The sequence below is a fragment of the Drosophila mojavensis genome, unplaced genomic scaffold, assembly GCF_018153725.1.
Source record: "Drosophila mojavensis isolate 15081-1352.22 unplaced genomic scaffold, ASM1815372v1 contig_36, whole genome shotgun sequence".
Lineage (NCBI taxonomy): Eukaryota > Metazoa > Arthropoda > Insecta > Diptera > Drosophilidae > Drosophila > Drosophila mojavensis.
Window position 1 is genome coordinate 10,718,924 of NW_025318858.1, and position 22,587 is coordinate 10,741,510.

The 22,587-nt window shown below is 34.4% G+C and overlaps 2 protein-coding genes and 2 long non-coding RNA genes across 4 annotated transcripts; 3 read left to right on the plus strand and 1 right to left on the minus strand.

Annotated features, from left to right (window-relative positions):
* Positions 1–391: 391 nt before the first annotated feature.
* LOC6576509 lies at positions 392–1,485 on the plus strand. Its single transcript, XM_002002462.4, has one exon. The coding sequence runs from the start codon at positions 565–567 to the stop codon at positions 1,279–1,281; it is 717 nt and encodes a 238-aa protein (XP_002002498.1). The 5' UTR covers positions 392–564; the 3' UTR covers positions 1,282–1,485.
* Positions 1,486–10,960: 9,475 nt separating this feature from the next.
* LOC122757236 lies at positions 10,961–11,893 on the plus strand. The gene is made up of 3 exons (XR_006357187.1): positions 10,961–11,036; positions 11,100–11,301; positions 11,503–11,893. It is a non-coding gene; the product is annotated as an uncharacterized LOC122757236 (long non-coding RNA).
* Positions 11,894–12,291: 398 nt separating this feature from the next.
* On the plus strand, positions 12,292–13,025 carry LOC122757257. The gene is made up of 3 exons (XR_006357224.1): positions 12,292–12,359; positions 12,434–12,540; positions 12,627–13,025. It is a non-coding gene; the product is annotated as an uncharacterized LOC122757257 (long non-coding RNA).
* Positions 13,026–17,299: 4,274 nt separating this feature from the next.
* On the minus strand, positions 17,300–18,692 carry LOC6576510 (non-canonical poly(A) RNA polymerase protein Trf4-1). The gene is made up of 3 exons (XM_002002463.3): positions 18,339–18,692; positions 17,615–18,283; positions 17,300–17,459 (listed from the first exon to the last, which is right to left on the minus strand). Exons 1-3 carry the CDS (start codon positions 18,604–18,606, stop codon positions 17,350–17,352), a joined length of 1,047 nt encoding a protein of 348 aa, XP_002002499.1. The 5' UTR covers positions 18,607–18,692; the 3' UTR covers positions 17,300–17,349.
* Between the last annotated feature and the right edge of the window lie 3,895 nt (positions 18,693–22,587).

Here is a 22,587-nt window from a genome sequence, read left to right on the forward strand (position 1 = left end):
TTAATTATAATTTTCATAATTATGAAATAGGAGAATAGTAATAGTATATTTATTATATTTAATGATTATGAAATGTATAATATATAAATACACTATTTTTTAGATCAAACAGCATCTAAAAATTTACCCAACATAAATTAAGTAAATAAAAAAAAAAATATATAAATATGTAATATCTTTTCAACTTTTATACTACTTATATTTATTATTTAATTTAATTAATACATAAAATTACATGCAAAATAAGATAAATTAATATTAAATTTTTATATACAAATGTATATACCTCAATATATATATGTTATGATAATTTTGCAGAGGATATCATAAAGTGCCCAAGTATTAGATATAATCTAAAACAATATCTTTATATAAAACTTCACGTAGTTCGATTGACATGCGAAGCTCATAACCCATTTACCTTGTTTTCTCACTCAAATCAAATAAATAAACAAACAAAAAAATGTATAAAACAACTATATCTAAATAAGACTTGTAATTGAAAATTGTGAAACCAAAATTCAAGAAAATTCCACTGCCAAACGAAGCACACGCATAGGCAACATGTCGACTGAGCGCTGTCAATTCTGCGTGAGTGTGCGATCCTTTGTGAAGAGCACGCTCTATGTGGACGCCTATCTGATTGTGTTGGCCCTGCCGCAATGGATGGTATTGTCGATGGTGGCCTCGAAGGAGCATATACTCTATACGCTCGGCTGTTTCGTGGCATCGTTTTTGCTGCTGAGCGTCATACAGAAGAGCGACACACTCAAGTACCGCTGGCCCTGGAGATGGATAGCCATGGGCTGCTGCTACGAGCTGCTGACCATTGGCCTGGGCACATTCCTGATGAACATCACCTTTCAGCATACCATGACCTTGGTCTCGGCCTCGATGATGATCTGTAATTTGGTCTATGTGATATGCTTCTTTATCATTAACGCCTTTCAGCTGCCCAATCCCTACAAGCTGGCCGGACTGGCCATAGTGGGCCTGTTGCAGGTATTTGTGCTGTTGGCCGTGTCCACGGTATATTACTCGCCACTTCTGCTAGATCTGGCCCTGTTGCTCTTCGTGCTGAGTATACTGATCATATTGGTGTCTGTGGTGCTGATTTCCTATAATAATCATGGTGTATTGATACGAGACGATGCCCTGATGATGGGCTTTCTGATCTATGTGAACTATGTGCTTATTATGCTGGCCTGCTTCATATGCTATCAACGCTTCAACAGCAACTCAAACAGCAGGCGCAGCAGCTCCAATGCTGGCAAAAAATAAAGGCCGCCTCACCTAATGCCCGTTGACGTGCTGGCATGCAAGGCTGCGGCTCAATAACGCCCACCAGCCATATACAACTATAATCTATACACACATGTACACCACACACACATACATACACACGCACATATGCATGTATATATCAGTATAAAGTTGTATTTGTATATGACATAAATGATTCATTCGTTTCAACGGTACGTTGTAGCTGCCTGACTTCTCTTTCCACCTCCGCTCCTCCCTCCTCCATCCACCCTCCACCCACCTTTTCCAGGGCGCAGCCTCAATCACGTCGCATTCTCAGCGGGTTCTGCATCCGTTCGAGCTGAATCATTCGCTCTGCCCCTGCAGCTGAGCTGCGTACGTGACATTCGTTTTTGATCTCAAAGTGAATTCTTCTTTTAAATATATTTTAGACTATGTATTTTTTTATTTTTTATTTTTACTCAATGCACAAATGCGAACTTTTACATTTCTCTTTGTTGTTATTGAAAAATTTAATTACAGTTTATATTGTGAATGCATAAATATGAGACCTTCAGCGGGATGCGTATTTTTCTGTGTATGTCTCATTCTGTTTACAAACTGGCAGATGATGATCATGTGGATTAAATAGAGTAAATCAGAACTATTATTAGTTGTTGAGAGAGTCGAGGCAAAAATTAGGATAGAGTGAAATAGGCAATTCATAAAACTGTTATTATTTTTGAGATATTTACATCTACACAAAAGTTTTTGAAGTAAATGTTTGCTATAATGTAAAATAAGATCGTGAAGTCCCAAAAATATATTAAAATATACTTCTACCTATAGCTCGTTTTATACTATTAGGAGTAGAATAATATTTGTTATTATTATATTTGTTTGCTATGATTTGTATATTTTACTTAGTATTTAATTATTAAAAAGAATATATATTTGCTTTTGTTTAAATAATAATAATAAAAATATGAATAACGAAATTTGTGATATAAAAAAAAAAAAAAGCAATACAAACTTAACAAAACGCCCTAGAAAAAATAGTTAATAGTAGAGCAAAAATTATTTAAACTATTCTTGGTTGGTGTTCACTAAAAAGAAGATATATAACTTCTAGAAAGTCGGAAATTTACATAGGTGTGTAAATTTAAAAAAATTCCTTTATTTTTTTGTTATTTTAAAATTATATATTATAAAATAAATAAAAATATATAAAATTGTACTATACTTTTTTTTTTTAATTGCTATTCAATAATATTAAATAATTCATATATATATAAAAGATATTATAAAGACATGATTTACACATGAATTAATAATTGATAATAAATATATATTTAAAGTATGAATAAAATAAATGTCGCAATAATATTTTTCATGTAGAATTTAATATTCAATTTAAAAAAAAAACAGCTTTAATTTCTATCCGCAATTTTATTTGCCAAAATTGTGCCCCAGTCAATTTCGATTGGTTTGACTGCAATACAATAAAAGAAAATGACTTAAATATGGCCATTGGTCGCATTGGTCAAACCATAAATTAGACTAGAAAAATATTTTTGGGCGTTAAATGAATGTCAATGCGCAAAGCGAGGCGCTCGCAATACAGAAAATGCAGAAATTTGTTATTGTAATGGGAGTGAGGCAATTGAAATGGTCAATGCTGTTGTTGTTGTTGCCGTTGTTGTTGCTGGGTCAGAACGGATGCAATTCCTACAAAATGATAATTTATGATAATGATGCTTCCGGTTCATGCAGCAGCGAACACAAAAACTGAACGCCATGCAGCATAAAAATCAGGCGAGCACGAAAAGCATTTTTGCTGGGAGACCAAAGGCAGCTCCAGATAGATAGATAGATGGATGGATGGAGTGATGATGACGGGGGGAATTTGGAGTAGTTGGGGTAGCTGGGGTAGTTGCGGGCGGAGGTTTATATTTTGCGGCGCGGCTGGTCTCGCATATTTATTGATAATTTCCGTAATTTCAGCGACAAAGCAAAAACGGAAGTTATGCCATTTGCTGCACGCCTGCAAAAAGGACAACGCCAATGCCAACGCCAACAGAGCACGGACAATAGTTGGCAACGCGACCAGGGGCTGCAGTGGGCTGTGTGGGAGGAGGGGGAGGGGGGATAGGCGTGGATCATTTTGTATGGCGGGCCATATCAAAGTGCCTATCGATTGCGTCGATTTGCCTTGTTATTGTCTATAAATGTCGCGTCGTCTGTGCAATTGTTTTGACTGCGTCTAGTATTTATGGGTTACGCTCGAGCAGCAATCGCAACAACAACAACCATAACAACAACAACAATTTAACAATAACAATGGCAACTGGCCTATTGTTGTGATTATCATAAACATTAACAACAAAAGGATGGCTGCTGCTGCTGCCGTTGCCAATGTCAATTCAGTCTCTCGAGTCGCTCTCAGCGTCGCTATTTGCGCATTCAAATGACCTTGAAAATTAGTTCCTGACTCTGTGTGTGTGTGTGCGTTTGGCACAATAAATCTTTTGGCACACGCCCACTTGGGCAGCAATAATTACGCATCATCATCATCATCATCATTATTATTGTTTATTTATCTTTTATTGCATATTAATTGTTGTCGCCGCCATTTAAATAAATGCAATTTATATAAATGTTTACCATATTGCATTCAGCACTTTTGGCACATATGCCATGGATCTCGTAATACTTCCGCTTCTCGGTGATTCAGTAGCCAATTGCCATCATTAAGGCCAAATAGTGTTGACCATAAATCCACAAATAATTACCCTCCATATTGCGGACAATTATAATGGAAATTGTTTTTCAAATAAATGTTTATATATGAAGTTTTGTGTGTGAATTATTGTTGATTTGTGAATGGTTTTATTTTCATTATATACATATAAATTGTATATATTAAAGTAAGTTAACATTATCATTGATCAGTGCTAACGCATATGCAGATATTTATAATAATATTAGAGGAATTCACCAGCAGTTAATGCTTTAACAAGGGAGAATAGGAATAATGTAAGGAATTCTCTCCTTAGTTTTGATAATAATTGAAAATCAATTGGGTTGAGCTACATAGGCTTAAAAAATACAGAAATTCCTTGATATATATGTATCCTATATATATATCCTTGATATATATATTTCTATACAAGTGAGGATTCAGCAAGGTGGCAACTTTTTGTTATTTTTTCTTTATATATTTTTACGAATATAATTAATTTTTATGTATTTAATTTTATTATTATAATAATATTATTATTATTTATTTCTTTTTTTTAATAGAGTCTACTTATTTTTTTTTTTTCACATATAGTAAATACATTATATTTACTTTTTACTTTTTTAGAATAGGCATAATCAATGACGATCGAAATTTATAATAATTCTCTTATGAATAATAATTATATCATAATAAAAATAAAATATAACATTTATTTATTTATTTTTTTAACATTTGAGGAAATAAGTTAGTCATATTAATAAAATATATAACTAAATTTTATTAACACAACTTACATATATACACAAATGTCAAAAAAATAAAATGTTCTATATTATTATTTAATATATATTTAAAATTCTAAATTTATAAAACTCTAAAATTATAATTTAATATATATTAAGAATATTATTCAGCACCTAATATGCCAACTCAGAACGTAACATCAGAGTTCTGCAAAAGTAAATATAGCCTTAGCTTTAGCTGAAGCAATAGCCAAAGACAATTTGCAGTTCAGAATCAACCTGGTGCAGGACCAGAGGGATGCAAATCTGGCATATCTATTGAGCTGCATCGAGAGTAGTCAGCTTAGTCATTTGCAAGAATTTAAAGTGCACTTTGCACAGTCGCATGTGATGCTGCAAATAGTTTGGCTTATCTGCGAGCTGCCACAACTTGCTGCCATTTGGCTGCTGCAAGCAAAATGGCGCAGCAAATGGAGCCAAAGTTATGGTCGTACGGGTCACACACACACACACTCGCACATACTCGCACACACAGAGGAGTTCGACTTCCTGCGGCAGGGCTTCTACTTATTTGCGCTCTGCGAAACTTTGGCCAGGATAATGCTACCAACAAAAAATAGGAGAAGAAGAAAAATACGGGAGTGTTTGCCATAAAGTTATGCAGCAAGCCAAACAACAATAAAATAATATAATATTATATAATTCTCTTTTTTCTTTTCTCATCTTATTTTACTAACCAGCCAAGCAAAGCGAAGCCCCGAAATCGCAGAGCCCGTAAACTTTGGAAGAAATATCGAAAGTTTTCGAAGCTGCAAACTGCGAGCCTCGGCGCTGAGAGCTGCGCGAACTGCGAGATGAGCGCGCGAGAGACACACAAAGGCTACAAAACTTATAACGAGAAAACTTTGGCACTTGGTAAATGCGCGATAAAGAAACAAACAAAACAGAACGGCAAAGAACAGCGCGCGCAGCGTGCTGAAGATTGGCGAGGACTAAAGGAGCAGAGCAGCTGCAGGCGGAGGCGGAGAGACGTGCGGGGATAACTACAAGTTGAAGATGTGGGCACGTTGATAGAAGTTGGCAAAATAAAAAAATAACAAAAAATTTGAGAGAAAAATAAATATGAAACGAGATGGAGAAACAAAAAGAAAGTTAAACGCGCCAATGGAAAATAAGTACAGTTATTAATCAATATGACGAAAATTACATGCTCTATTGAATAACAAATTTTGTAAAATAAATATAGAAAAAAGATTGAATATAAATAATAACATTACCCTTAAGCTATTTTGATAAATAATTTAAATGTAGATCTTTAAATATTTACGAACAAAATTATTTTATTAAATTATTTAAAAAACAAATATTTATTTTTTATCAATTCTAAAGAAATATTTATTTTAAATTAATTTATGTACGTAAATATTTGCAATAATTTTGTTCATGCTATTAGTTTTATAACAACACCAAAAAATTAAAATATCGCAAATTTATTATTTTTAATATATTTATTTCCTTATTAAAAATATTATAAGTAAACTTCAAACCTAATTTTGTATTTGTGTAAAATATAAAAAATATATAAAATTAATTACATGAAATTTAAAAAAAAATCGTATATTGTGAGTATAAAAATTAAAAATAATGTTTTACATTAATAAATAAATTGTAAAAAAAAAGTTGGATGCAAATCCAAGTTTTGAATTGTTTAATTAAATAGTTATAAAAAAAAAATTATTTTCTTAACTACTTGTATAATATTTGTTTTTAAAGAACTTATGTCAGATAGAGAACTCAAAGAATATATAAAGAAATATTAAATATTAATGTATATTATTATTAAAATTTGTTTAGCAATTTAAAAGAATTTTAAATTTGGATATTTTTATATTTTTAATTATGATGATATATATTCAGACTGATCTCTATTATATAGTGTATACGAAAAATAAAAACGAAAAGATTTGGATAAAAAGTTGTTCAACCTTACGCACGGGAGCAGTCATTGGAACTGAAGAAATTGCCAGGCTGGCAAAAAACTTCTGCCGCCACACAATTTTTCGCTCACAATGCGTCAGGAGAGGAGAGTGGGAGGCGTGGGAAGGTGGGAAAGTCGTGGAAACTCAAGTAAACTCATTCGCGCGTTTTAACTAACTAGAAAGACGAGAGCGAGGAGCGAGAGGGTGCGGAGTGAGTGCGCGTGGCTGGATAGAAAAGAATATATACGACTAAAATTATTATTTACGCACGGATGGTGTCATCTAATTATGAATTCATTTTGCAAGGCACTGTGCGACAACAACAACAACAACAACATCAACAAAATGGCGGTGCTGCTGCAAGTGAATAGCTGCAGAAGGAAGCAGCAGCCAGAAAAGGACACGGGCGCACAGTTGCTTGAAGACTAAGGCAACTTTCTTTTGGCTTTTGAGGCGCTGAAAATTAACAAAATGCGCGCTGGCCAAACAAAATGGCGGCAGTTCGGACAATACACCTGCTAACGGTGCTGGCGGGCAAACAGGTAGCAATGTGGGTGGAGCATAGCAATGCCAGCAACAGCAGCCGCATCAGCAGCAGCAGAAGCCGCGGCTTCTTTTAATGCAATATTTTCCAGCATTTTCTGTGCTAACGATAAAAAGTTTTTTGCACGCATTTTCAGCATTTTCGCCAGGCCAAAGAAATTTCATGCTCTTTGAAAACTTGTTAAACTATGATAACCACAATGCTGGCCACACCCTCTCTCACCCCCGCAGCCACCGACGTTTGGAATAAAAAAATATTGCAAAGCAGCGTAAATAATAATAAGCAAGCTGAAATTTTACTCGTTAACTCGGCGCTGTACAAGTTAAGAAATGCATAAAATATGTTAACAAGCAGCAGCAGCAACAGCCAGAAGAAAAAAAAAAATTGGAATAAAACTAAAATCTAAATAATAATAAGAAACGGGCTCTTTACGTAGTTTCCTCTTTGGTCACCCAAGCCATTTTCTTAGCGGAAATAACTAACAAGCGCAAATTTTGTAAACCATTTTCATATTATTTGCAGTTTTTCTTGGCAAACGCTTTGTTTGGCCACAAAATGTGCAAAAGTTCAGGCTGAAATGCTTACGTTGAGTGTATTGGAAGCTAGCTGAAAAGCCAACTAATGAGCAACTAGTTAGTTAACAGCATTATTTAGCAAAAAAAATTTTTTTAACTGACCTGTAAAATGTTTGTACAATTTTATTAAAATTACAATAACAGAAATTTTACATTTTAATTTGACTATTAAATAAATTAAATTATAATAAAAAAAAAATAAAAAAATTATAAAAATGTTTTTATGTTACGATATTTATATTATAATCTTTTATATTTGATAAATTATGTCGCTCTTTGAACAAGCGATCACTTAAGCAGAGAAGGAGACTCATTCATCACAGTGCAGTATAAAGTGCTGTTCATACTGAGCTGTTCATACTGATTTGTTCATACTCAGTTCTTACACCAGAATTCAGCAGCGCCATAGCTTACTCCTCTCAGTGCAATATGGAACAAAGCTCTTATTTATTTGTTATATACTATATAAATTTATTAAAAATTAATATATAATAAATTTAAAAAAATAATATTGATAAAATGGAAACATTTTCAGATTGCTATTAAGTATTGAATTAATTCCGTAAAATATTCTTTTTTAAAAAGTTACTTCAGTGTTTGTAAATGGTATTTTACAATGATTCATCTCTTTACAAAATATCAATTAAGAAAACAAAAAATGTAAAACTCTGCGAACTTTGACTGTAAGTAGGCTTATCTACAATTTATGAATTGATTAGTTATAAATCAAAATTTAATGGTTGATAAAAAAACTTATGAATTTTTCAGTGAGGCTTATGAAAAATATACATATTTACATTTTAAAAATATATAAAATTTCAAAGTTATTTATTTATTTCTTTTCTTACTTTTAAAATATGTTTGATTGCCGACATACGAAAAAAATCTATTTAACTTAATTATTTAGTAAAAAAAAAAAAAAAAAAAAAAAAAAAAATACGCAGCAATCACGATTTGAGGTTTCTGTCAATTTGGCCATAGTATAAAGCCTGTAACTCAGCATCATTTATTTCAATCATTTATCAAAATGTTGGGGCCGAATATCTTACTGGATCTCGGCCTCAGTCTCGGTCAAAGCGTACCAGCAGCGCCTAATGAGCCAAGTGCGAAGTGCCAAGTGCTGTGTGTCAATCCATGGAACTGTGACTCAGTCGACTCGCCAGAAGTGAGGACGGCCCCTCCACCCTCCTCCTGCCCAGCCAAGTTGACAGGCCAACGACTGGAGTCAAATGTGGCCAAGTTAAGTGCGCACATTCATTAATTTACATTAAAATGTAATTAGTGGTCAAAACAGCAAATACAAAAAAATGGACCAAAAATGAAACCGCAACAATTTTGTGCATAAATGAAATGCAATAATTTTAAATAATTTTTAAATTAAGTAAAAAATAAGAAAAACGCTAAATGACGAATTGATGGAGATTTTTATGAAGAAATAAATCTGGTTGAATTGCAGCATATTCAAAAGCAAAATGTTTAAATTTAATCTAAATTTGTTTGTAATAAATGTAAAAATAATAATTATTACATCATTTTGGTTAGTATAATTTTTATGATAAAAGAATATTTTAAAAAAATAAAAATATAAAAGAAACAAAAATGATATGTTTTATTTATTATTAAATATTTTGTGTATTTATTAAATATTTTGTGTATAAGTAAAATAGTAAATAATTATTATTTTGAATACTCTCAAGGTTTATAACAAAGTCCAGTTAACATTGGCAGCTCAATGTCTGCTATGCCTTTTGTATTCGCCAAATTCATCCGCTTTTTTCACCAACATTTAAATTAGCTAAATAAAAGAAATGTTTTCCAGGTTTTTAAGCACAGTCTCATCATGCGCAGCTCCATTAAATTCAGTGCCACAATCAGCTAATTTCGCACACATTTTGATAAGCTTTGTTGTTGTTGTTTTTTCATATTAAAAATATTGTATACCTCCGTTGGGGGCTGTTGCATTTGCTTTCATGCGCATGCGACGCTTGTTTGTTGCCTGCTGTTATTTTTTTTTTTTCTTACACCTATGCTGTAGATTGACAGGTGTGAATGGGGTGGCGCATTAGCAGATACTCGCTCACACACACACACACACACATGGCAATAATTATGCGCGGCATGCACACCATCATCGTGAGCATTTTTATGATTATGGCACTCGTGTTACCTGCCCAGCCCCGATTACAGCCAACCAGCCAGCCAGCCAGGCAGGCATCCATCTCTTAGTGCTGCTGCTGCTGCTGCCAGCCCCCCGCCAATTAGGCAAATTGTGTGCTATTTGCAATTTTTAAAATTCAGCGTTCGCCGTCTCAGTCTCTGCTTCGTCTCTCTCTGTCTCTTTCTGTATCTCTGTTTTCATCTCTATCTCTATCGCTGACTGCCTTCCTGGTTGGCTTAAGTGGCTGCCACAGCAGCTGGCAACAAAAACAATGGCTAACTGCCATTTGTTGCTACTCGCCCCAAAAATTAGTCAACTTTCAAGATGGCGCACATGCGTCTATCTCAGTGTGTGGGTGTGTGTGTGTGGGTGGGTGGATGTAGGGGAGCGGCTGTCCATTAGCGAAATGGAGCAGGCTATTTTTGATTTAATGAGCCATAGTCTAATGGATTTGTTTTTTTTTTTTTATAGTCTTTAGGTGTCTGCGATTATTTATGCGTTACTCAAATTGTTTTACATTTTAGCCGTGTGTGCAATTAATTGTTAATAGTTTATGCCAACGAGGGTAGTCCTTAAAATTGTTAATAAATTTATATTTATATATAGATTAATAGTTATTTAAATTTATATGGATAATTTTTACACATAGGATTATATAAATTCTTTTTTTTTATATTTTAGATTCTTCAATACAATCAAACTTGTTTTTGATTTGAATGTTATTTTATTGTGTTTTTATTTCATTGATTTATAATTCATATAATACAGTTTTTTTTTTATTTCAAATATTATTTTTTATTAATATTTTATATTATTACTATTATTATTATTATTATTATTTTATTTATTATTTATTAATTTAGAAAATATTTTAAATTTCAAATAAAATTATTGTACTATTAAATTCATCTACTAAACTAAAATACCAAATAATTGCCAAGCAACCCTCGCATTACGTTTATTTTTTTCGCAATCTCTTAAGTTTTTCTCTTTGCTAATGGACCGATTGTCGTGCCTTTCTCACCGCTCAAATGCTTCGCTGTTTGACATAAGTATGATAAATATCGTTTCATTTTTTGCTGATGACTTTTTCAGTTTATTTATCATATCTGCAGTCAGCACTTGGACCTCTTTGTGAGGTTGTTGACAGCCAAGTGAACGAGATTTTGAGCTGATGCAGGAAGAATGAAACCAGATAACAATTCAATTTTTAAAAAAATTAGTCAATTCTCAGAATTGGCTGTAATTAGTCAAGCTGTGAATGCTGATAATGTGATTTGTAAAACAGGAAGAAGGAAATTTGAATATCATAACAAGGTAATACATCTTTATGTTAAATAAAAGCAAATATTCCTAAGGCTAAGTTTATTAAGTTTTAAGCTCGGTAATATCATTCCCATTTATTCCCAGTGTTAGTCTCTAATTAAAGTTCCATACTTTTGGCTTACTTGCCTTACTCAAAACACATCAGCATCTAATTCTCTTCAGTCCCAAGCTCTAGCTCACATCTTTCCCCAGGAACAACAAAATGTTGCTAGAAAGTAATAATTGAAGCGCACTGAAGGACTCGACCCCAAAAACGAAAACTTGAAACCCAAATCCGAATGCCAGAGACCAGAACCAGTAACCAGAATCTCAACGATTCAGGGTGTAAACTGCAAGAAGAAGCAAAAAATAAACAAACAAATGCCTCATTACATGCGAAATTAAATTTAAATGTTTGCTTAATGTGATTCCAGAGAGTTTGGCCCAGGGCCACGGGGCGATCAGGGTAAAAAAAAAAAAAAAACAGAGAGAAGGTATGTAGCCCGGAAAAATAGAAACCGAAAATAAAGCAAAGCAAACAAACCCAAGCACATAAAATATAATTTCATTTTGGAAGCCCTGGGCTAACCAGGGAGCAGCATTCCAGGCGTTGGTCCTTGGCGTCAACGCATGCTTAGAAATATTTCTGGTATTTTATTCTGGTTTCTGTTTTTTTTTCCCATATTATTATTATTATTTTTTTTTATGATTTTGCGTTGTTTTGCGACTGAGTGGAGAAATTAGAATTTGTGTGCGGATAGCGGGTGTGTTAGTGTGCCTGTGTGTGTGTGCAGTTGTCTGCGGTCGCCGGTGGACGCCGACGGAAGCCGCCAACGCCAACACCATGGCGTTCGCATTTCCTCTGCCCCCTGGCCTGACGCCCTGCCACCTCTCACTCACCCTCGCTCCATGCTTTGCGACAAAAATTTAATATATTTTTCTTTGGGGCGTCAGAGAAAATCATAATAATAATTTCAATATTTTTGTAACGCTTGTCAAGCCGTCAAGCTGAGGCGTTTATTTGACAGGCGGCGGTGGAACTGAGCGGGCGAGCGGGCAAGGATTAGAGAGTGAGACTGAGGCTCAATTAAAATATATATATATATATATTTTTTTTTTTTTGCAAATAAATATATGGAAAAAGTAATATGAAATGCTGAATTACCGGTTAGCTGGTGCCTGGCCATAAATTAAAAACTTAATAACGAGCGCAGCGCACGGATTCGTACATAACCAGGACATGCCCAATACGTACGTATGTCCTGTTCCGTTGTCTGTCCCGTCCTCTCTCTATCTCTCCCTCTCTCTCTCGGTCTCTCTCTCTCTCTCGCTGGCAGACACACATCACAAATATTCTCATTGGCTCCGCTCTCTACACTATTTGCCCGTCTCTTCGCTCTGTCTCCTGCGCTCATCCTGCGGCAGCAATAAATCGCTAACAGCAAATAAATCAACGCGCATAAATTCCAATGTTCGGCGACGAGGCCTGACCCGACTTTATTTACGACATTGCGACAAAGACACTTACGGCAAAATGTTGGCCTCGCACTGGATAAAAATCGTGTTGAAAATGTGGAAAAAGCAGCAGTAGCTGCAACAACAACAACAACAACACATGCAACGCTCTCAAGTCAAATGCCAGAGGATTCCAATTTGTTTTTGCATGCAATTCATTGATTGGGGAAGACTATTGAAGTTTCTAATGCAAAATATCTTTAAATTATATATTTACATTTTAAATACTTTAACTTTAAAATTTTGTGCAAATTACAATATTAAATATAATTTTAATTTATATCAAAATGTTTGGTAAGCAAATTAAATTGAAGTAATTTGTTTATTTTAAAAGCTTTTCTTTTTTATTCTATTTTTTTATTTCACTATGTAAATAAAAATTAATGTCTTATTACTATTTAAAAAAATTATCAAACTAATTTTTTTGTAATTATTGAAAGCAAAATGTAATAAATATAAATTATACATTATTATTTATAAATGTTTTAGTATACTTTAATACCTAATAAGAACTGCAAGTAGAGATTTTGGTTTTAACAAATTCATCAAGAGGATATAAATCATTCTTGAATATATTTCTTATATTTTTAGTGTTTTTTTTCCAAAGAGTTTTAAAATTGATTAAAAATGCAATCAGCAAAACTAAATAAAATACTTATATGTATTTATAAGGATTATATATTTTTAGACGTATTTAATATAAATTTTTAATAATTATAAAATATTTTATTCTAATAATATTTTACTTCATATTTAAAATTCGACCCAATATGAAAGACCAACAATTTAAAATTTGTTCAAAGTCAAATGAATATAAATAAAAATATATTTATTAATACATATATTTGTATATATAAAAAGATATATATTTATATGCATATGAGCCGTCGCAAATAATGGGAATGAAAATTCTCATTCACTACGCCAATGAACACGAAAAAGGTCGACCTCCGGAGTGTCGTGGCAATATGTCGGGACAATTCACATAGCCGAGGCGAGGGAAAAATGTCAGATACGTTGTCCGTGGTTAACCAAAAGCAGTTGCCATGGGGTTAAATGGGTTAACCTCCATGCAAAAATGGCTGTAAAAACAGAATATGAGAAAAAAGAAGGAAAATAGCAGAGAAAAACTAAAAGAGTAGATGAGGTAGGTGCCGCTGCCAGGCGACGACGAGTATATTTGGCATATTAAAACAAAAGGATGCCGTGTGCTGGGCAAATAGACAAAGGGATTCACACACACACACACCCAGATGGAAGTCGCCAAATCAAGCGTTGATTTATGAGCAGTCAAAGGAGCCTAGAGGAAAAAAGCGGAGAAAACTAACAAGGCGCAGATATTAACACCCTTGTAAAACTGTAAAACCGCCGTGAAAAATATGCAGAATAGAGACAGATAGACAGACAGAGTGAAAGAGAGAGCGAGAGAGCGAGAGAGTCTACAAATCAAATTGCAGAGTCCAAGTAGAACCCGTTCCCCCTAGCCGGTAGCTATTAGTTGCGCCACTCGGCGACGGCCACATACCCAGGCATGGTGATAATTTATTTATTTGAGATTATTTATTGCACATACATCATAATTTTGTGCCTCTGACGGCAACGCCCAAGCTCTAGGCGCTAGAGGGGGGCAGGCAGGGGGTGAAATATTTTATTGCGACTTGTAGGTACGAGAAGATGTATTCCTTTTCTAATGTTCTTCCCATTTTTTTTTTTGTCATTGTCATATCCCAGCGATAAGCGTATGGCTCAAGGATTTGGCGAGCAGCCGTAGAAGAAATATAACTTATAACAATGAAGGATGAGCCATAAATTAAAAATTCCAAACTTCAAAAAACGTAACAATAAAATACACGATACAACAGCAGCAGCAAACGGGACATGCAGTTGATTTATTTCAAAAGCGAGAATCCTTGGGATGTCCCAATAATACCCAACACAGCCATCGATACCAGCCAAGGTGCGCTGCTCAAAGAGACGGAAGTATTTATTTCATAATCGTTATGAAGTAATGAATGAAAAAATACAGCCGAAGATGTAAGATTGGGCCTGGCCAACAGTTCGAATCATTCACATGGTATATCCTTGAAAAGTCAAATATTCTATTTATGTATCAGTTTTTCATAATTTCAAATTTTTATTTCCATTATTTATGTCTATCAATTAAAAAAAATATTGAATGTATTTATTATATAATTGAATTATTAATTTAATAATTTAATATACAATAAATATAGAGGTATTGCAATTTTTTTTAGCTGATATCACTTAAGAATACACTTCCTCGAAGGATGTCCTAAAATGCTTCCAGCTGTACAGCTCTCAACATGGCTCTAGTGTAAATGATTGAGTAGCGACGCAGATAAAAATAGGAAAGAAATAAAAGCCGAAAAGACATAAAAAAGCAAAAGGAAAAGAAATACATGGCGCATATTAAATTCTTATAAAAATCAGCGCGCAGGATACGCGACGGTAATGCGCGATTCCAGGACATGTGGTAGGGGCCAGGGGACTAGGGACTAGCGAGTACGTCCCACAGACCAGAGTGCTATTGTTATAGCTACTTTTATGATGGCATTGTCTGCCCCTCGCCAGTGCCACGGCTCCTGCTAGAGCTCCTGCTGATGCAATATTAAAAAACTTGTTGCTAATAAAAGATGTGTGAATATGGATGCACGGACACGCCTGTCAAAGCAGTTGATCATGATGATGACATCAATGACATTTGTTGCGGTTCAATAAATTCGCAAGCGTTTCGAAAATAATATGTGTATTCGTGCACTTAGAGAATGTTTTGCTAGGGATAATTTCAGTTAAATTAGATATTTGTTAACGTTTGGTAGAGGCATTTTTACATTTCAGATTCCGGTTGAAATTAGTTCTATGGATTTTTAAAAAATATTTTAAGTATCTTATATATATATTTTTTATATTTAATATTTTTTTATATATATTTTTTAATTTTAATTTTTTAATTGTTGTTATATATTGAAAATATTGAAAATTAAATTTATATTCTTTTTCTCAAAACTTCCTTAAAAATAGGTTTGTTGTCTAAAAATTAATGTATAAAAATATTTTGTTTACCACTATTCTAGTGTATTTCTTCATATGACAATATTTTTATTTAGCTTTATGTCTAATTTCATATTATTCACAAAGAATATATATTTTAAATTTGGTATTCTTTGGTTCGTCTTATAAGCAATTAAATAGATGTTCCTAAGATTTTTAGATAAGCATCGATTTTTTAACTGGTCGAACAAGATTTACAACGAATTTTATATATTAGGAGTACTTTTTTTAAAAATAAAATAAAATAAATTTAAAATGTGCTTTCGAAATTTTACAGTAAATGTAAAACTTTTAAGTTATTCATATCGAGTTTATATGTATAATTATAGAATTTTATAAATAAATTACTATATTTTGCTTTGAATATATTTATATGTATAATAAATAAATATAATAATATAGTAAAGTAACCGCTTCTTTTTTTTAACTTCGAATTTGTTTATTTGTGTAGTAGAAAATCGTATAGCATATTGTAATAATTAATTATTTCGCTCAGTGTATATACATGGCTCGTTTATAGCACCTAAGTAGGCTGAGCCTCAGTGCACATTTAATTGTTATATGGTTGGCTGCATGGCAATTGTCAACACGAATCGCTTCTCATTCAGTCAGCGCATGGGAAACATAGCTTGGTTAACAATTTTGGTTTGGGGTTCGATTTAGTCTCTCTTTCCATCTTTCTCTCTCTCTCCCTCTCTCGGCTCTACTCTAAGGCTACGCTAGGGGTGTTGTTTAGCTGCCGGATAATCCGTTGCATGTTGCCGTTGCGTCGTTTTTGATTAAAATGACATGACAAACCCATGCATACCCCTTACCGTGTGGAACGGGTGGGGGAGGGCATGTTGATTTGAATTGTCTATAAGCTGCTCTACGTTCACCCATCGACTGCGGTATTTGAAGTGCCAAAAACCGCACTTTGCCCATTGCTGTTGGCCTTTTCTTTACTCTCTTTTTTTTCCCTTATATTCTATATAGTCTCTTTTTTCCAGTGTTGTCGAGTGCGCGCTTTAGTGAAAGGATTTATGCCCATTGCTGCTGCTGCTGCTGGTGCTGCTATTTGTTTAGACGCCTAGTTTAGCATTTGCCCATTGTTTTAGGCCAAATAAATTGTGGCGCGATTTGTGCGCATTTGAACTTTTTGTGTAAGCCTGTGTCATGTTTTTTGGTATTTATTTTGAACAGATATGGCTTGGCTTAAACTAAAGACAGTCCTTGCGATAGACTAGGCTTTGAACGGGTTCGATTGTAAATTTAAAAATATTTGATTGAAGCTTGCATGTAATTTAATTTAATTTATTGCAATTTTTATATATGTATCTTATACATTTTTCAAATATTATGTAAAATCGAAAACAATATTATTTAGACACTTAAAAAAATACGCAACGAATATTTATATTTTATTTGGTAATTAGAAATAATTAAAAATATATTTTATATATTTTGTTTTTCAAATTTTAGAGCTTTAGAGCATCAGATTTTACTCCATAGAACTTTTGGTTCCAAGACAACCAAATGGTGAAACTTGTTGCGCAACCAGGCTCTATAGTCGATCCGCTCATCTGTTATATGAATAATGGAACCTAAAAAGTGAGATGAAGGTGAGAATAGCATGACTGGCGATACCCTGTAGTCAGGCAGTATTAGATTAAGTTGTAGATATTGGGGGAGCTCTCTCTCTCTTTCTCCTTCTCGCCTCTGCGCTCTGCATAATACAGGGTATTGTAAGCCCACTTACCCAATATAGAGAAACCAGCCCTATGATGCGAGTCACATTCTTCAGCTTTTGCAAATAATGCCTCGTTGAGCACACGATAGGCCCATTGGAAGACCCGTTTGATGTGACAAGATGCAATGAAGCTGCGTGAGTTCTGCCGTCCCGGCAGCAGTGGATCGTCAATGTAGAGCGAGGGAGTCCTAGAGCCCACCAATATGTTCTCTTTGCGCACATAGCCATTCCATATGGAAATTCCAATTTGAGCGTAATTAAAGCTCAGGCCATAGAGTTCGAAGAATTCGAGCAGAAGAACGCCAAGATTCGTAGACTCCGGACTCCTTTGACGCGGATGCATTTGCAGGAAGTTAATGCACATGATAATCAGGTTATAGGAGGAGATGCCTCCATTCAAAGTGCTATTCAAATTGCGCTGCTCCAGAAATTGTTTGAGCACCAGCACCAGTTTGCCCAATACCGGATGCTCGTGCAAAAACTTTTTGATTAGCTCCGAGGAGTCAATGCCATTTGGCATATTGAACGAGATATCGACTTTGAGATGTGTCTCGCAATCCGTAAACCTGATGATCGGCACTGCAGCAGTGTCCACCACCTGCAGTGTTCCGGGCAACACGATGCCGCTGCTGCGCAACTCCGATTCGAGGCTGCGCAGCGGCAGATGCTCCCAGCAACCTGGGAGAATGATATGGTTAGTAGATTCATATGCAATGTGAAGACCACTCCTCACCCAGCACCACCAGATCTATGTCTGAGTTGGGCAAATTGATGCCAAGGCGAAACGAGCCAAAGATCTCAACCAAAGCCTCCGGCCAAAGGCCTTGAATCACTCGCTCAACCCGGCTGAGCAGCTCGATTCGCGCTGCATGCTCCGTTGGTGTGGGCAGCATGTATCTGTAGAAGTGTTCGATTTCCTCGTGAAGTCCAATAATGCCGTCGCCGTAATTGTAGCCTGATTGTCGCCACGGATAACCACCATATTTGCGTGTTGTTTGCATCTTCCAATTGAAAGCTAATGTCAATTGTAAACAGTTGCTACGGCGTTGCCACCTGGGGCAGAAAAATGTGTAGCATATGAATGGGGCACCCGTGTCACGATTAAGCACGAATATACATTAAATGTTGATTGAATATATATTAAGTATAATCAATATTATTATTCAGTGATTTTTTTGTTATTTTATTTTAAATACTATTTAATTATATATATATATATATTTTTTTTTTACATATGTATTTTTTTGCACATTCAGAGTGTATGCAATTCGTGATCCATTGAGTTTCAACACATCACTATATTCGCATTCGTATGTTGATATAAAAAAGGGAAAGAGAGGGAGAGTTAGACTGTGTATGCGAATGGTATATAATTCAGTGTTGTCAGTCCCTCTCTCTCTTTATCTACAGAAGATCGTTTAAGTTGTCTATATTCAGGTATTTATATTTGAGTAAAACGAAGCTAGAATTCTTCAAGCAGCAGAGAGTCTTCCCATTGCTCATTTAAAGCTCGACTGCAACGACGCCTACTTCGGGCCGGGCTCAACATTTGAGAGCGTGTTCGTGTATAAGTGACAGTCGCCCTATATAAAGGGCAGCAACGGCAGTATTTCTTCAGTCGCCCAGGACTGGTGGGAGTGACTCGTGCAGTGCAGTAAAGTGAAGTAAAGTCTCTGATCGTTCATCTAATCAATAAAAGCGTTAGGGAAAGTACTTAGAGGGAATACTTAGAGGAAATTATTAGAAAAAATACTTTGAAGAAATTTTTTGAGGAAATACTTAGACGAAATACTTAGACGAAATACTTTAAGGAAATACCAAAAGGAAATACATAGAGGAAATACATAGAGGAAATACTTAGAATTAATATATGTGGGTAATAGAGCATCTTATTGACTTTGTATCCCACTAATAAATTCATTTCAGAAATATTGTGTTATTTCCTTTTTGATTATTGTAAAAACTCAACTAAAAGAACTTTGTACACTTAACCCCTTTTTGAAGTACTTTTAAAAAATATTTTAACAGATGACGCTTAAGCAGGAGTCATTCACTAATTGCTGCTAAAAATGCCAATCAATTAAATAAAACACCACATGAATCAGCATTTAGCTCGTAATTATTATAATTGCTGTGGCAAGTAAAAACCCAAAAATACAAAAAAAAAAAAAAAAAAAAAAAAAAATATAGGTAATAATAAACAACAGCAGCAGGAAGCCCAAAAGGTAGGAATTCAGAAAAAAAAAGAAAAGATTTTACCAGCTATTGTCTCAGGCACGCGACAGGGTGACTCTAGGGATTTTGCATGAAAGTAACGCCCACGGCCACGCCCTCCCACACACAGTCGCACTCACATGGAAGTAAACGGCTGAGCAACAGATTTGAACACCCGAAAAAACTTCATTACAGCCTCCAACATTGAGAGATGACTTAATCAAAGTTGGATTATCTGCAATGCAGCCGAAGCCCGGTAAACATTCGAGAGGAGGCATGGAATTCTCATTTGCTCGCCGACTGGATTGGGTTGGTGTGGGTTGGGCTGGGTTGATTTTCCCTTGTATGGCTTTCATTTGAATTAAAAAGCGCTAGGCAAGTTTGACAGATTTTTGCAACAGCATGGGGCCATTTGGCACACATCTAAGGCAGATGGGAAGGAAAAAAAAAGTGGCAAGAAGAAGAAAGTCTGGCTGGCTCAGCTGAACTAAATTAAATTCCATGTCTAATGCTCGCACAAGGATTAGGACAAACAACGCCTCATCGCCTTTAGATGGGTAATATTAAATAATTTTTCTACACTCATATATACACACAGCCACACACAGACACGCAGGAAGGACTCGCAGGACACATATGCCATGAATTCGTTCATTGTTTTGCATCGAGTCGAGTCGAGGCGAGGCGAGCCGAGCAGCAGCAGCAGCTCTCATAGCCACAGATTAAAGTCTCCCGTGGTGAACTTAATATAAAAGCAACGGACGAGCCTGGTCAGGACAACGGCCATAGAGTGTTTCCAGCCAGCTGAAGCGCTCAGCGCCAAATCTTTTCTCGAGTGCGAGACATTAGCAGCATTAGAACAACAACAACAACAGCAGCAGCAAGAGGCATATATACATATATACATATATATAGTTAGGAACAAGGACTTACTGCAACCTCAACTTCCTCCCCTTAACAAATGCAAAAAGCTGTGCAGACCAAAGAGCGCCAAAATAATCAAAGGACTTAAGTCGGCTCAGCCGTTGAAAAGCGACGCAGATTTTTTTCGGGCTACAGTCGAACCGGAAAAGATATGTTCACGTGGAGAGAGAGAGAGAGAGAGGGAAAGAAGATGAAGCAGCAGCATCACCACTGCAGTGGTGCTAAGTTTGAGCTGTGCTCATTTGTGGTGTCAGTTGCTGCATTATCAGCTATAACAGTTTCGAGTTTAGGAAATGGGGGCAGCTTAAAGCAACAAGGGAATAAATTGAAGGCGAAAATTGGGAATATTAAAAGAGATTCCTAGGTGTATGATTGAGTGAAAGGTAGTTAGTAGGGAAAGTATATACGGTGAAAATTGTTATTTAGGCTTACATAATACATCTTTTTTATATTGAAAATTAATTCTTTGTAATAATTAAATAAATAAATAGAAGTAAATAATGTTATAAATTTATTGTAAAATATCAAATTAAATAAATAATTTAAAATTTAGCTTATACTTTTTTATATTTTACAACAAAAATCACTTTAAATCAAATTGATGTTTTTCAAATTATTATAATTTTTATTATTTTTTTTAATTTTACAATATAAAAAATTTGTAATTAAATTATTATTATTTAAATAATTTTTTTTTATGGCTTATTATTATTGAATATTTTTGCTTATTATTGTTGATTATCATTTTTATATTATTTATATATTATTTATTATTACATATATATTATTTATTAAAAATTTGTCTACAGATTATTTATCTTTGTTATCCATTTATTAAATTATATTTTTTATATATATAGCTACCTTATTGCCTTAGTTATAAAATAAATTATAAATGGAAATTTTATTTAATTTAAATATTCTTTACTTAAAAAAAAAATAATAAATAGACTTAAAAAACATTACTAAATCTCTTTGAAATGGCGTCCGTCACACGTATATTTGAAGAATACTGCAGATTTGACAATATTATACATAAAAACATGAATTTGAGTACGATTGTGAGTGTTAGTGTTAGTGAATTGTTTTCTGTTTAAATTTAATGTAGCCCACGTCTTACATATATAACTTTATGCACTGAATCCCTTGTACCAATAGGAGACGAACAGTATTAGCCATTGTAGGATATTGAAGTGTACATTATACGATACCCCCAATAGGCCCGCGCTCTGTGTATCGATGCCGATCATGCCCAATGTGAGTTTGAATAACCAACTGGACATCAGTATGAACACGGGCATGAAATGCCAGAATTTAGACCCGGGTCTAGTGCGCACCACTATAAACGGTGGAAGATTCTCGTCCCAACGGATTTGATTGTTGTGGAGTCCATCGCCGGCGCCAAGCATCGCGTTATGTAGTCGGAGCTCGCGGGTTAAGGCCATCTGTTGCAATATATTTAATTCGGGTGTTCCGATTCTGTTGCGTGGCACGTTTAAGTGTTCCGGAATGGCTGCATCGCCAGCTGTCTGTGGAAAGAATACATCCAAAATGTGCTCGTTCGGCAGATCCATGATGTCAAAATTCTCTAAGAAAAATTTTACTACTAAAAAAAAATTTTTTTTTTTACGTTCACTCAATCAGTTGTTGAATTCAATCTGACAATTTACACAAATTGTATATATGTATTTATGGACATAAACACTATGTTTATGGCGAATTTACTATATATAAAATAATTTAATTATTAGTAATTTAATTTTTAATATTGTTTAATTTAATTAAAATTTAATTGAATTTAAATTTAATAAAAATTTAAATTAATAAAAATATATGCATTTAGC